We start from the raw sequence: 17,132 nt of genomic DNA, 5'->3' as shown, positions 1-17,132 counted from the left end.
AGTTGAAACTGGAGGAGATGAGTGCATAGTCTTACAAGACACTTGGTGCAGCGGAACATTCAAATGAAGCTATAGTCTTATTCTTTCTTACTGTCATCAATATTCTTATCTGTATTTTTGCTCTGCAATGCGTATAGCTAGGGGCATGAAAAATGGGCCGATTATTACTGATTGATATTTGTCTGTATAATGCATACATGGGAGAATTTGTTCACTGAAGTGTCAAATGTAAGCCAATGTTTCTGTATGAAATCATGTACTGAAATTGAGGGATCGTTTGAAACCAGAATTAACGATAGTCAAAACACAGGCAGATGCAACACCACCAAAAATAGTAATTAAGGGAACTTTTGTTGAAGAAAACAAAAGCAGCAATATCAATTACTAAACACGCATTAATGAAATACTACTCGAGTGACTCTCATCAGAGAAGAACCTCATCATAATCCTTATTCAATGTGGCAGCATTGCTGGGTTGTGGTGGTCGGTCCATTAGGCTTCCCACCCCCTGAGGACAGTAGCCCGTGCAACGCGATTAACTCCGAGAGTGAAGGCTCCCATCCGGAGGTCACAGTTGTGGGTTTTGCACATCTCCTTGACATTTTTGAAGCCTCTAGTCATGTAAGTCCTCAGCTCATTATTCACTTTTTCTTCATCCCACAGGAAACCTTGGATGTTCTGCAAATCATTGGCACATTCATTTCAAGTTGCAAAGAATCCACCAGAAAGAGTTGCTCATTAATCAATAACCATATATATCTCTACAAATTAATTTGACAGCATGATCGAGAAGAATTCTTGTGTCAATGAATATGATTGGATATAACTACCTGCACCCATTCGAAGTAACTAACAGTGACTCCTCCAGAGTTTGCATATATATCAGGAAGAATAACAACACCTTTCTTTGACAAGATCTACAAACATAGGAAAACATCTCAATACAAAGATTACTGGTTCAAGTTAATATATTAGTTCCAGGCAACTCAAAGTAATATGTAATAATTGAATCAGGCAGATAACTGAGCACTAACCTCATCCGCTTCGGGGTCAGTGGGATGATTAGCTGCTTCGATAATAAATTTGGCTTTTATATCATTTGCATTTTCCCTTGATCCAAAAACAAGATTACAGTCTAGGTTAAATCGCTCTGTGAAGTTGTTTTAGGTGCTTTTGGAAGTCTTGATGGAAAACGAAAATAGTAGAAGTAGGTACCTGTTGATGACACCTCCAAGTGCTGCAGGAATGAGAATGTCACAGTCTTCAGTTAAAATTGAGTGGGAATCTTGTATGGACTCCCCGCCATGGAAGCCCTTGACACCTCTTTGTTCCTTGACATGGTTGAGTAGGCTTGGAATGTCAAGTCCTTGGCTGTTCTTTATAGCTCCACTGATGTCACTCACTGCAACTATTTTCCCACCTTTCTCATGAATGAGTTGGGCAGCCCAGGATCCCACATTCCCAAATCCCTGCATTCAGTTCACTCTGTTAAACAGAGCCCAAACTCTTCATTGGATCAAGGTATGTAGTTAATACCTGTATAACAAAGCGTTGTCCGGAGATGGTCTTCCCATACTCATTCAGTAAAGCCTCTGTTGCAAAAAGTACTCCTCTTCCAGTTGCTGCATCTCTTCCCAATGATCCACCAAGATCCTTTTTTTTATTTCCAGCAAACACGAAGAATGAAATAAATTTAATCTCTCTCTAATATTCACCAAGGAAATCATTCAAACACACACACACACACTTACAGTAGGTTTCCCAGTGACAACTGCAGGTGAGTAGCCATGGAATTTGGAGTACTCATCAAGTATCCAAGCCATGGTCTGTGGACCGGTGCCCATATCTGGTGCTGGAACATCAGTGTGGATTCCAATAAGATCATGAATCTTTTGGGTGAAAACTCTAGTGAGTCTCTCAAGCTCTGAAATACTGAGCTTCCCTGGATCACATCCTATCCCACCCTTGGCACCACCATATGGGATGTTAGCTACCGCCGTCTTCCATGTCATCAGCTGTGCTAAGGCATTCACCTCGTCTGGCTCAACCTATGATATATATCGATCAGTATGTTAGTCAAAATTAGAAGGAAAAGAAAACCAAAAAAAGCTCAAGTACCTCTGGGTGATATCTGATGCCTCCCTTCATGGGGCCTCTAGCATTGTCATGTTGAATTCTGAAGCCAACATATGAAGCCAAACTGCCATCATCTTTGGGGATAGTGCACTCGACCTTGATTTCCCTAAATGGTATGAGTAAACTCTGTTCAAGCTTCGAGTCCAATCCCAACAGTCGAGCAGCCAACTTAAAATTTCTGTTTGTTGCTACTAAAGCGTTCATCTTCCTCGATTACAATCCTGAATTTCTTTCCAACTTGAACTGGAACTGGAACTGCTCCGCCCTAGCTAGCCTCCCAATAAACATATACAAAATAAATCAAAATCAGCGAATATGAAATATTGTCATTTCTAACTTTAAAATCTTCAGCTTAAAGATTGAATAGTGTTCTACGGCAAGCTAAAAAATTGTACGTAATTGCACTTCATGGCACTAAACACACAGCTATATATAGTTGTCTGTTGATAAAATCAAGTATGAAACTCATAATTGATTATCACTAATTTTCTCGTACTAAACATGATTAAACATATTGTGATGAAGAATTATTTTGACCGGATATACGACTAGTGAAGTGATAGTGCCACTTTCCAAGAGTAGTGGAATCTATATAAGATGGATCTACTGCTACATACTGGAACTGTGATACTGGAATTCATATTAAACAACTGACTGCATCTAATTAAAGGGAACAACTTCCCAAATATATGGTCTCTATATATATATATATATAATGGTTACTGATCGATTGAGGACTTTGCAAACTAATAAAGCTAGGTGAAGAGGGACTAAATATCACTCTATTACTTTTCTACTGCATTTTCGTGCGTCAGATATAAATATTCTACTACTCCACTCATTGAATTGAATTGCGTCGTAACTTAAAATAGTGAATTGAAGTTTTACAGTGATGATGGAAGTCCTTTTTAGAACGAAATTTACTTTATTTAAAATTAATGTTTGTCCCTCCTTATATTCGACAGTTTCAATAAGGCTTGAGGGCAGCCGCACCAGCCCTTTATTCAAAAAAAAAAAATTTAATTAATTAATTAATGTTTGTCATATTGAATCATAGGTTGAGCTAGCTTATGGATCTTTAGATGAGCCTAACCAATTTAAGCTATATAAACGAATTTTGCATACAAAAGGAGAAGCACGTACTACGTCTTACGTACCTAATTATTAATTAATTTATGAGAATGACTCCGAATGCTTAGGCACAAGAAATTAAAACTTGGGGAAAATTTTGGGAAGAGAGGAAGAACCAAAAAAAATAACCGTATATGCATATACATATAACACAGTAAATCCACCCCTTAGTACATTTGAAAACCTTCACAAAAAAAACAGAAAAAAAAAAAAAAAAGGAAGAAGAAGTAGGAGCTAGTGAGCCAAACAATCATGAATTGGATTGTATATCTTGATCGATATATAAATAAGGGTAGCTTGGTGCACTTGATTCATGTAAAATATTTTTGATCTAAAACCCAAAACAAGTAAAATAATAGAGGAAAAACCGGCCAGCTCCCTGATTTAGTAATTTGATTTATGACCATATATCATTTAGAGAGATTAGAGAGCCCTGGCCCCTTCGTTAAGCTAAGCTAAGCGAAGCAAGTTTAGATCCCTTAATTAATTGATCTAGATCCCTAAATACATATATAAGATATACACGTGACCGACTAGCTAACGAATATTGGGTAGGGGTGGGGGTGGGGGTGGGGATGGGGATACCATCCCCGCCTCATCCTCAATTTGAGAAATCAAAAATTAGAGATCCCCATCCCCGCCTCATCCTCAATTTGAGAAATCAAAAATTAGAGATCTTCGTCTCCGTTACTTTATTAGGGGCGAAAACCCAATGTATACCCTACTCGCTGGAGATTTTTGTCATCCCTCGCTAACTCTAACCTTTCATACTTTATGGAGGCAGCGTCACTCTGCTCTTTTTCAACCTTCACTTTGCTTTTTCTGCTTTTCTTAAAGAAATTTAAACAAGGAATATATTTCCTATACGTCAACTCTTTTTATTGATGCTTTTATACGTCAACTTTTGTCACCTTGCTAAGCTAGTCCATCTGATGGAAGTAAAACAAAATGCACTATAATTAGAGAAGTTAACATCGATCCCTCCGGAATAATTAGACAAGTTACGAAATATAACTTTAACTGAGGAACAGTTGCTATTAAGAAATGTATGGAATAAAAACGTACGTACAGTTGCTGATGGATCGATGAATTCGACCGAGATCAACGGCGCAGCGAAGAAGCAGATGGATGAATTCAATTGTATATACCTAACTATCTGCAGAGATGGATGAAAACAGTTGTTTTGATCGAGTACAATGCAAACTCTCAATGGAATGGAATGGCCGGAATGAATATAGAGACACAGAGATATATATGGCCTAAGCCCTAAAGCAGCAAAGAAATAAAGGACAAAAGTAGAATCAATTCTCTAAATGAGGAATCCGAGTGGGAGAGCTTTATTGCTTTTCCATCCATTCACCCATCATTAGAATATATACCAGACCAACTAACATGATGCTCGTGCTGTGCCAATTTGTCAATTTGACGTGCGTACGTGAATCCCATATATATTTGAAGTACTGATTCGAATACACATTATTCGTAGGCCACTCTACACACACACACACAGATATAAATCAAGAGCAAAATATTAAACGGTACTTTTCATAATTTTTTCTCTTATGTTTTTTTGTATCGGAATACCATCTTACCTCACCTAGCGGTTACCTCTATTCCTAGCTCTGATTTTACAGCACAGGCAGTGCTCTTCCTCCGATCTTTGTGGGTGCGTAATTTCTATTACATGAACAGAACAAGACAAGTTGAACCAAATAATTGAAGGAAGGCTAGCTACGTGATAAACATGAATTTCTTTGCATATCACGACAATTTAATGATCAAAAGAATCTCCATTCACTTGACTAATCAATTTCTCATCCTACTCGACAATTCAATACAGATCCATATAATGGATTCTTTGTAATGTCATATCTTTAATATTTAGACTTGGCAATGCACCGAGGACGTATCATACTGAGCTTACATAAAATTATATAATCTCTTCTTTTCAAAAAATAATAATAATAATAATAAATTGTATAATCTCTTTTCTATTCCTATAAATTATAAAGATTTAGATTTTCTTATTTGACGCGGTAATATTAATTTGATACACTATTATTGGTTATAAACTTGAAAAACAAGTGAAAACATGCCAATTTGAATATGACTGTCTAAATTCTCTAATCTGTTAATATTCAATGATAAGATTTTTTTCTTTTTCCCGATGACTTTTATTCGTGAAGGCGACGGAGTCCAATTCCACAACTGGAAACGATGGATGAGTGCACATTGAGCATGCAGTCCCACGTATACATCCACTACGGCCTTCACCGGCCCCCCTCTATGTATGTATCTATCTTTCAAAAGAAGCTAGCTAGCTAGCTATAATGCTTTTTATTTTTCTTCATCTTCTTTTTTGGGTTGCAACATTTATGAACAAACGGAGGAAGGGAATTGATTCTTCCATATAAGTTGAAAAACGTCACAATCATAAGTTACTGGTACTATAAACATTATCAAACTCAATTTAAGTTGAATCGAATATATAAAGTCGAGTTAAACTCATAAAAGGAGACACAGTACGATTTTTCTTTTCTTTAATTTCTTCATTACACTATTATTATCATCAACTGTCGACTAAATTATACGGTTAATCAACCTCCTTTAATTCGGATGGGGCCAAAAATGTTGGTGATGAAATGGAATCACTAAGAAATGTTGGGGAATCTTTGATCGATGACAAAGAACGCCTCTGCTCTACTATGGGAACAAATTAGATTCCATGATCTATTTGGACTACTACCATGGATTCAATTTCTAATTCTAGTTTAACAAAAAAGTATGATAAGTGAGACAATTTAAATATTTAAATATTTGTTAAAATTTCAATAATTTTATTACGCGCAACAATAAAAGCAGTCATCAAAGATTTAAGGGATTTTCTGGGTTCGTGCGTCTGTGGTGCAGTATATTAGTCTGGCTTTGCCTGGTTTTCACCTCAATGTCGGTGCAGGTGTCATGGTGCTGGGATACCACTACATGGGTGTGTAGTTATTAACAGCTAACTACCCGATCAAAAAAAAAGATGAGAAGCATTTAATCATAATTTACAGTATATAGGAGTTTTCATTAGATCACAATTGACATACATATAGGGCCCTTCTAGTGAGGCCATCTCCACCTGGGGGGGGGGGGGGGTTAAAATAGCCCCTGAGCTAAATTTAAGCCCCCGAAAATCACTATTCATGCAAATAGAGGATTATAATTTTGACCATCTCCAACCCTTAGGGCTATAATTTTAAATGTCATATTATTTTATTATTTTATTGTTTTTCATTATGTTTTTCAAATATATAGTATTTTATAATTATATTATGTTCAAGTAAATCCAGAATATGTGTCTGGTTATAATAGAGTTTTAAATTAGAAATACTCTCGGAGATATTCATAGATATCCGATTAATTATACGATTATCGTTCCTTGTACAACTTTGATTCTATGTCTTGTAATCTTCTATATAAAGAGACTCCTATTATTAATGAAAACACGACTCAATTCTCTCCCAATTTCGATTTTCCTTAAACACGTTATTAGCACGAAGCTCTAACCCTAAAACCTAATAGCCAAAGCCCTAAATCTGAATACAAAACCTTGAAACCCTTTCGACCCCTGCCGCACACCTTGAACCCCTCCACCCTAGGAGTCTAGAACCAGAGGCAGAACAACCAGAACAGGCCGGAAACCTATCGAACTGGCCACCAAAAGCTCAAAACCACCCACAGCAGATACTTCACTGGTTCACCACATTCCGGGCCTCCAATTGGTACCAAATTTTGCCACCAGCAGCATCTCGATCCCAGAATCCGGGAACATAAATTTTTTTTCCGGGAACCTGCTTTGAAGTTTCCGAACTGGCCACCAGAATTGCTGCACCATTGAACCACCCCTGTTTGCCCAGGAAAAAAAAAAAATATATATATATATATATATCTATTGGAGGAGAGCAGCCCAGCCCAGCCCAGAAGAAAAAAAAAAGCTCGGCCCAGTAGAGGACGTGACCCACTAAAGAAAGAAAAAAAGGGAGTGAGCATCCCACTGGGCCGCTGACGTCAGTAGGCCAACCTCAGGCATCAGGTCCAACTCTGGTCAGCCCACAAGTCAACTTTGGTTGACCGTTTCCGGCCAGATTTCCGGCCACTTTCCAGTGACTTTTTCCGACCAAATTTTCTGGCGACCTATTTCGAGGTAATTTTTACTAAACATTCCCATTTTTGAAGTTTCTCTTCTTTTTCTCGGGGACTTGCAAACTCTCTTCTTCTACCCCCTTTTCTTCATCATAGGGGAGACCTAATTAAGCCGAACTGTAGGGGTTCGTGCTCACTCCAAGCTTAGAGCTTGTTGAGATCTCCAAACTTAGAGTTTGTAGAGAATTTATGATCAACCACTTACATAATTGTTTCGATCTAATCCAATACCTCTTGAAATTGAATTTCTTGGAAGTGATTATGCTAAGAAATTTTATATGTTTTCATGGTAGCCTTTTTCGCTCCGAAACTAACCATTTTTCTTCTTCTCTTTCAGGATGAGTAACTTGAACAAATTGGACTTTGCTCCATTGGGAACAACTGACTCTAGATATCATAGGTGGGTTCATGATGTTCGCCAGCATCTCAAGGCCGATGGAATCCTAGATACAATTCTCGAGCTTAGCTATGACGTGCTAACTGTTGAGCAAGCTCAAGTTTTAGAAGCAAATAGAGCAGCCTTAGAGGCAAATAAGGCGAAATCCATCATCCTAATGACTCGTCATATGGATGATTCGCTCCAGTATGAGTGTATGAATGAAGAAGATCCCAGAAGGCTGTGGGTCTCACTCGAAGAAAGATTTAGCAACATATGTGACTCCCTGCTTCCTGACCTAGAAGTAAGATGGAATAGCCTCCAATTCTGTGATTTCAAGTCAATTCTTGACTACAACTCAGAAGCACTTTGCATTAAATCCTTAATGGAATTCTGTGGTACAGAGATCACAGATGCGATGTTGATTGAGAAGACTCTCTCTACCTTCCCTGTCTCTGCATTGATGGTTGCTAAGAACTATCGAATCGATGTAGCTGTAGGACATATCACAAGGTTTCATGAGCTCATTAGAGCTATGAATGTCGCTGAAAAGCATGACAACATCCTTGTGAAGAACTATAATTCGAGATCTGTGGAAACATAGCATATTCCAGAATCCAATTATAGTCGTGCCCCTAAGAGAGGGCACCAAAAGCGAAACCCTAATCTTAGGGATACTTCTAGACGTTCTGGTCCATATAATTGCTCTACTTGGGAAGGTAACTGCCAAAATAGGCGAACACGAAACCGAAGAGGTCAACATGGAAAGAAAGAGGGAGGCAACGCCTCTGGCCATGTTGGTGGTGCCACCAACATTAAGAGCAATCTAAATGACGCTTTCAAAGTGCCTCAATCAATGGAGTCTCAGCAAAGAGATGTATGTTCTCGATGTGGAGTATTCGATCATTGGGCACACATTTGTAGAGCTCGTGACAAAATTGTCACCGTTTACAAAGCATATTGTGAAGCAAGAGAAGCTCACTATGTGGAACAAGAAGATCAAGAAGGTGATGTAGAGTGAAGGGTTGAAGACTACAAATCTGGCTAAGATCAATAGATTGCCAATTCTGTTTAAGTCTTTATTTTTCTAAGAGATGTAATAGGCAATTGCCATATACTTTGTAGTAAATGTCATTGGTTTAGTTTTTCTTCACATAGGCTCATCCAAAATGAGTATGATGTCTAGGAAGGTTTTGAGATAACTGGTACTTAAGCGAGCTTTGCTCCACCGACATCTCTCTACTCACCTGGTCATATTTATTTTGGAGTTACCGAAAGAAGTCAAACGACTACCTTTATTTTGCATTAGCTAGCATTTGCATTAGATTCTCCTAATGGTTAAGAGACAATGATGTACTTCGTTGGCTTATGAATAAAATTTCGAGTTCTTTTCATTATGACTCCATTTTGATTATGAGCATATTACTTTGTGACTACGATGGCTGAGCCATCAGTACTAATTCAAGGACATGGAATAGCCCAAGTTCCCCTTGTCAAATGGAACCTTGATTATTGTCGCAGAAACTCTCTACGCTCCTAGGGCAAATCGCACCTATGAATAGCCAACAGATTCCATGTGAAAACGCATGTAGAGAACGAAAATGAGTTCCTTTGCAATACCTCTAATGATTGCGAACAAATGCGCATCTTAGAGAAGTTTATGTGTCTCTCTAGTGGACTCTATGTCACTATTCGAGCTATTAAATCCAATAAAGTTATGAGAGAAGATCTCTTAGATTTAGACACATATTGGCTTTGTCACGATAGGATAGGTCATGTTGGTCATGATATGATAATCTATCTACTAAAGACTTCACACGGACATCCCTTCTTTCGAGCGAAATGAAGCATGAACTAAAAGTTGATTCTTGGACTAAATGTGACCGCCACCGTCGTTTACCACTAACCTAGGGCTGGCATAGTCCCTATCCATGATGCCACGGATGGCATCCATCAGGGTGATGGCTCCCTTTGGTGATGCTGCAATCACCAACTTTGCTTCAAATAGCGTTTCAGACGCTTCTGCCAAACCAAAATCCTCATTGGTTGCTTCAGCCTCTCACTAATTTTACAAAACCCGTTCCTTAAGGAAATTAGGACTGAGACCGTCCTATGCAAAGGATATGACAATACTCACTCTGTTCTTACATAGAATCCATAGGGATTCTGTGGACTAATTCAACCAACTTGCGGACATTTCAATATCTCATGATGTTGGTTGACACGCAAATACGTTGGTCACGTGTTGTGCCATTGTCCACCTGTAAATGCTGCTTATGCTACACTCCTAGCACATATCATATGACAACATGCTCATTCCCCGGATCATCCTATTCAGTCAATTAGATTTGACATTGCTAGAGAGTTTACATCGAAGACTTTCGATGGTTATTGCATTGGGACTGATGTTGGACATCATATTCCCATGAACACACCCAAATGGTCTAGCGGAAGAGACTATGATGGTAGTTCGGACATTGATAATGCACACCCATCTCCTTATATCAGCTTGGGGTGATGTAATATCGCATGCAGCTATGCTACTTCGTCTACGACCCACCGCCACTCAATCTACCTCTGCGTTACAACTAGTGACTGGGTACAAGTATCGTACTTACGCATATTTGAGTGTGCCATTTATGTGCCAATTACACTGCCACAGCGCTCTATGATGAGTCCTTACTGACTAATGGGCAACTACGTTGGATTTGAGATTCCAACAATCGTCTGCCACTTAATGCCCTTGCTAGGCTATCTCTTAACCGCATGTCTTGCGGATTTTCACTTTGATGAGACAGTCTTCCTGTCGTTAGGGAGAGATAAGAACACGAATGTTCAGCAGGAACGATAGAAATTGTCGTGGTCTGTCCCTACTATGTCTTATCTTGTTCCCTGTTAAAGTGACGAGATCACACATATCTGCTACAAACATGCTTGCAAGGATGGATGTCCCTACGAGAGGAGGTAGCGCCACCCTACACAGAGGTAGGCATAGCGCCAACGTCATAGAGAGTGACACTCTAGCTTTACAGGCCATGGCCCCAGCTAGGATGCGTGGTAGGCCCATGTGTTCGAAGGATACTTTGGCATATTTCAATCATTTGATCATCGACACTCAAAATCCGTCTCATGAGTATCTTTTGGATTATGGTTATCGTTGGGGACGCCTCATCGTCAGAACCTATTCCTGAGAATATAGAGCTCTATGAAAATTACACTAGTGTACATGAGACATGGGATAGAAACTCCATCATAATTGATGATGTAATCGGGCATTTCGTTGCGCATGAGTTTGTTGAGTCCGATGATATCGAACCACGCTCCATTGATGAATGAAAACGTAGAGAGATTTGGCCTAATTGGAAAGATGTAATTCAGGTTAAGTAAGATTTTCTAACGAAGAGGAAGGTTTTTGAGCTAGTGATGTCAACACCTCCTAACATAAAACCTATTGACTAATAGGTCTTCGTTAGAAAGCGTTTTGAGAAAAATAGATGGTAATCTCGCCTTATAGCGCAAGGCTTCTCACAAAAATGCCCTGGAATCGACTACAATGAGACATATTCTCTCGTAAGGGATGTCATTGCACTCCACTACCCTGTCAGTTTGGTAGTTTCCGAATAACTGAACATGCAGCTTGCAAATGTGGTCACTTCGTATGTATATGGGGCTCTAGGTATGGTATATACATGAAGGTTCATGGTGAACTTTATTTACCCAAGTCAAGTGGCTCTAGACCATAGAGCGCATTTTACAAAGAGGTTGAAACGCTCACTAAAGTGACTACTTGATTGGGAAGGGATATGCCCACGCGTTTTCATAACAAGTTTCGGGTTCTATTGCGGTTCATGTTGGATATGATCTTTATTGGAAGCCCTTAAAGAGTTAAGGGAAACCGCTGAACACTTGAAATCCGAGTTTGGGATGAAGGATCTTGGGAGAACACGATTATGTCTCGGTTTGGAACTTGAGCATCATGTTGATAGATGCTTAGGCATTTTGACAAGGTCAAACCTTCAAGCACCCCCATGATTGTCCGTAGTCTTAATCCTGAAAAGAATCCTCTTCGTCCAAAGGATGATGACGAAGATGTGCTAGAGGCAAAATTGCCCTACTTAAGTACAAAAAGAGCATTATTGTACTTACCCCAATGCACAAAACCAGATATCTCATTTGCCATGAACTTGTTAGCTAGATATATAGATTTGCGGCAACGCGACGCCATTGGATTGGTGTAAAAGATATCTTTTGATAATTGAGATGTACAATTATGGGCTTGTTCTATCCCTACAGAGAGACGATGGATTCAGACTCATCACACACCAGGAACGCCGCCAACACTGGCCTGCGTTCTCTATTCCCATCCCAAAACAACATGTGTTTTGGAATGTTTTGCTGATATTGGGTATCTCTCTGACCCACACAAAGGTCATTCCCAAACTGGGTAAGTGTTCACCATGGGTAAATACCGTGATATCTTGGAGGTCTACAGAACAGACCCTAGTCGCTATATCTTCGAACAATGCAGAGATTATTGCTCCTCACGATGTGGTTCGTGAATGTATATGGATTGGATCCATAATTATGCATGTTCGAACAATTGTAGTTTGAAGTCTACCACCGATAAGCCTACGAGCATTTATGAGGATAATGCTACTTGTTTTTAACGAATGAAGCAAGGCTACATCAAAAGCAACAACACCAAGCATAATCAGTAACAACAAACTCTCCTCAAGATCATAGTGAACTAGGTTCGATATGAGGACAGTGTGGCAGACTTGCTCACTAAGTCAATGACTAAATTCTACTTTCGAGAAATATGTTGGTAGCATCGTTTGCGGAAGTTATCTGAACTCCCATGGCCGTAGTCATCAGGGGGAGATGTCTACATATATGGTCTCAAAACGTGAAGGGTGTGTTGTGTTATTTTCCCCTTCGATCGAGGTTATTTTTGTCCCACAAGGTTTTTGTTACTCGGCAAGGTTTTTAGTGATGCAACGAGATGAGCACCACGATTGGGCGACACAAGGGGGAGTGTTTAAGTAAATCCAGAATATGTGTCTGACCTAAACTCTAGGTTACTTGACCTAGTTGTAATAGGGTTTTGAATTAGAGATATTCTCGGAGATATTCATAGATATCTGATTAATTGTATGATTATCTTTCCTTGTACAACTCTGATTTTATGTCTTGTAATCCTCTATATAAAGAGGCCCCTATTATCAATGAAACCACGACTCAATTCTCTTCCAATTTCGGTTTTCCTTAAACATACTACTATTTCTACTCTTATATAATTATTTTTCTAATAAAATCTTATTAATTTTTTGAATATTTTTTTTATTATTTATTATTTTTTCAAAAGTTCCATTATATTTTGAAAATGGAAAAAAAAAAAGACCAACAAATACATTTTGAAATAGATAGCTGACATCACCGAACTACAGGTTTTAATCAATCTCAGCTGTTGATTTCTATATTTTGGTCATAACCAACTCTTGCTTAATCTTCTTCATATACTATCTCAAGGATCCACTTATATGGTGTGCGATCTCTTAGGTTTTAATCAACAAGGCAGTGAAGTTTATAGAACCATTCTATTTCAATTACCAATCAAAACTCCTTTTTGATTCCCCCTTGTTATTAGGATCATAAATGATTATCAATCCTCGGGGACTTCACAAGTCATGAGTGACGTCTTGCAACATATCATGACTACCCTAGTTAATGTAGAATAACCTATTCAATTGGAATTACAATACAATACGGTCCTTCTCTAACACGATGTTTTAAATCACATCATTGGGGTATGGAATTGACATGTCAACCCCCTAATGTGATTTCCTTTGTTATGTGATTCATAGAATGTGATTAGAAACTCCTTTCTAATCTCATTCAATGCTTTGGCCAAAGACTCATTGAATCACATCTTTGAACATCCACCTTATTTACTTAAGGTTAGAGATTCCTTATTGTTCACTCACATGTCTCTATGACCGAATTGATTACACCAATGAATGCATCAATCATATCCGTTAAGGGACATAATATTATTGCATCATCAAGTGTTAATCCACTCACTCATAAGACAACCATGGTGTCTCAGGTCAAAGGACTAATTTGTATTATTGCAATTTAGAGTTTAAGTTTGACATGCAAGTAAAACTCCATACAAGAACTCTAACGATCGCGTTAAGTGTACTCTTTTCAATAAGAGCACTACATACTTGTATTAGTGTCTCCACACGAATGATAAGAGATATATCATCCTCCATATTGAGCATACATAGTATGTGCTAGTCTTTTTGGATTATCAATGTCCAAATGATAATCCTATGACTAGGAACCTTTTAGGATAAGAGTGTAAAAGAGTAAAGGTCTCACACATCTAACTCTTTAGATTACTTTCTCTTTAACTCATATTCCTTGGACCTTGTTCATCCAAATATCAAATATAAGCAATGAACAATAAACTTGCCCTTTTGATTAATAATCATTACAATAATAATTACATCAAAATGATTGTTTTAGGACACAACTCCTTGACACAGGCGCCTCCACCGCCCCATCACCGCCGGACCTCGATCTACTTTCACTGTGCTCGATCTCTCTATTCATTCTCAATGAGGGTACTATCTTGGAACTGTTAGGGACTTGGGTCCTCCCCGACAGGTCAAGCTTTGAAGAAGCTCTGCAGGAAGCAAAATCCTATTTTCATCAAAATTTTCCTTTTATAGTGACAAATTAAAGTTAAAAGAAATTGAAAATTAGCTTGCTCTTGCTCTTGCTCTTGATCAGTCGTCTAGTGCATCCAATCGTCAACTGATGGAGGAGAATCGAAGCTCGAAAGCTTCCAACTTTTCGGCGGTGACTTCGGCGACTATTGGCGATGCATGAGGTATGAAACGTGATCCTCTCGTCATGCTCTACGTCTTGCCATAATTAGTTTTTGATTTCAGTTAAGTATCAAAGATTGGGTATTTCAGGTTGTATGGTCACCATGAGTTACACAGTGTGTTGTGGCGATTTTGGCTTTCGTTAGCTCAGTTTTGAGCTTATTTGAATAGATGTTGATCAACAATTGTGTTAAATTATAGAATTTAGAGAAATGGGTGCGAAGTGTGTTGATAATGGTTCAGGTTTTGTGAAGGCAGAGATTGTCAAAGTGATGAAGGTCATGAAATTGGGTCATTTTTATTTAAAGTCTGCAGAGAAGATTAAGTTCAATTGCTTTCCAAGTCACACTCATCAGTTTCGCTTTTTTTATTTTTTATTTTTTTTTTATTTTTTTATTTTAAGGATAATGAAAATCTTCCATTAAGAGGTAGAGCCCAAACATAGAGGCCCAAACAACAAACAGTAAGGGAAAGGAAAAGGAAACTCAACTGCACTCAATCAAAGTGGAGCAAAGAGTCGAAACCACTAACAGAAAGAACCAAAAATCAGAACTGCCAGAACACCTGCAATTCATATCTCCTCACCATGTGGGCAGGAGAAGCCATCATTTCAGAGCACCAAAGCAAGGGAAGGTGGTGGGCTGATCAGCTCATCTATGAAGACCCACCAACCGATAGGCAAGCGAAGGTGTTGTGTGAGCTCCTTTGTTTGCTTGACGGGGAAACCAATGCCAACTGATTCCATTAAAGAAGGTACTTCTCCTCTTGATTTCTTTGATTATCGGAAAAATTCTCCAATTCTTGCAACTGATTGGTGAGGTTATATCTGATAAAACTCCTTGAGCGTCACTTTCCATCATTACTCTTTTCAGATTCATCTCAATAGCGATGTTGATGCCGAAAAGAGCAGCCTATGCTTCTACAATCTCCACTGATCCATAAGTTCCTGATCTTGACGCTGCACTAACAAGAGAGGTAGTGTGACTTCCGATTACTACCCCCAGCCGACCAAAATGTGGAGATTTCCAAGTCATGTCAACATTTATTTTAACAACAGGGGGAGGAGGTAGGGACTAGTGTGTCGGAGCTGGGCTGTTGACATGTCGAGGAACTGGTTGTTTTTCTTTGGCTTCCTAGAACTCAAGCGCCAGATTCATACTAAAATTCAGAGTGAACACGGGAGATAACTGCTTTTGTTGATAGACAAAGAGGCATCGATATTTCCAGATCGCCCAGCAAATAAAGCTAATCAAGGTCAGAGCTTTTTTCCTCTCTGTAGAGCTAGTAAAACCTTTGGAGATAATTTATAGTCATTTATCCACTAATGTGAAATGTTGTTTGTCAATTCGGAGTTCAAGGGGAGAGCCAAACCATACTGCCTCAACCCATATACATAGGAATAGGATATGTTCAATAGATTCCTCAAAACTCTCACAAATTGGGCAAATAGGATTCTGAGCCAGCTTCCTTCTATATAGATTTAGCATTGAAGGAGCAGCTAACAGGACCCGCCCCGGATTTCACTCAAAATCCGAAGTGGCCCTGCGGGGCCCACCTTAGAAGAAATTCTACTAAAAATTTGGCGGAACTTCTCTTAAAAATAGACTACCCAAAACCTGTAGAAAGACATTTACACTTCTAAGCAATCCATCCTTATTCTCCTAGAGCCATCATGCTCCCCAAATCACAACATCTTCCAATTCACATTACACAATTCCCAACTAAATAACGTAATTCCACGGTTATCAGAGCAATTCTAAAACGAAAGGTAATACATAATAAAAAGTAAAGAGGGTAAAGGATCAATAAATCCTACAATGCGGAAGCAGTGACAACTATGCCTCAGCTCTATGTACGCCCGACCCAAACTAATCTAGCCTGCAAACTAGGCATTTGAAACTGAAGGGCCCAAGGGAAAAGTATTGAAAAACACGTTAGTGTGAGTGGACAAAAATAAATAATTAAGATGATTTAAATGAAGCAAACTTGAATACTCTCCCACTTATTTAAATTTATAAAACTCGATGCATGCAACGTTTATAAAACATATTTCTTTAAACTCAAAAGCTTGGAAAAACATACCAGCCCCGTTGGTTAAAAGAAATCAGACTAGCCCCGCTAGTCAAATAACAAAAGGATATGGGCAAGAAATATCACCATACGGGTAAAGGAGCCCCTTAGGCTCTACCCTCGACTGCCAATCACACATAGATTGTGTGAGGAGGAGAACTAATAACCTCGACTACAACTCACGTGAGGAGGAGAATCCTCGACTGCCACTCATAAACATAAAGTAAGTGAGGAGGAGACACTAACAGAAAGACCCGAGTATGGTGAGGAAAAACATTCGAAAACTAGTAAATCCATAAGGCTTCCCCACATTTCTCATGAGAAAATAAGTATAT

The 17,132-nt window shown here is 38.8% G+C and overlaps 1 protein-coding gene across 5 annotated transcripts; it reads right to left on the bottom strand.

The window, feature by feature from the left end:
• Positions 1 to 257: 257 nt before the first annotated feature.
• Positions 258 to 4,498, bottom strand: LOC112193170 (glutamate dehydrogenase 1). 5 transcript variants are annotated; one of them, XM_024333240.2, is made up of 8 exons: positions 4,333 to 4,498; positions 2,119 to 2,405; positions 1,752 to 2,048; positions 1,537 to 1,653; positions 1,216 to 1,469; positions 1,035 to 1,110; positions 831 to 917; positions 258 to 678 (listed from the first exon to the last, which is right to left on the bottom strand). In XM_024333240.2, exons 2-8 carry the CDS (start codon positions 2,338 to 2,340, stop codon positions 493 to 495), a joined length of 1,239 nt encoding a protein of 412 aa, XP_024189008.1. In that variant the 5' UTR covers positions 2,341 to 2,405; positions 4,333 to 4,498; the 3' UTR covers positions 258 to 492. The 5 variants fall into 5 exon arrangements, with proteins under 5 accessions (XP_024189008.1, XP_024189007.1, XP_024189009.1 ...); XM_024333239.2 differs by having other exon boundaries at positions 4,337 to 4,498; XM_024333241.2 differs by having other exon boundaries at positions 2,119 to 2,401; positions 4,337 to 4,498.
• Positions 4,499 to 17,132: the final 12,634 nt, after the last annotated feature.

Source organism: Rosa chinensis, chromosome 3 (assembly GCF_002994745.2).
Source record: "Rosa chinensis cultivar Old Blush chromosome 3, RchiOBHm-V2, whole genome shotgun sequence".
Taxonomy (NCBI): Eukaryota; Viridiplantae; Streptophyta; class Magnoliopsida; order Rosales; family Rosaceae; genus Rosa; species Rosa chinensis.
This window is presented reverse-complemented; position numbering and strand designations above follow the sequence as displayed.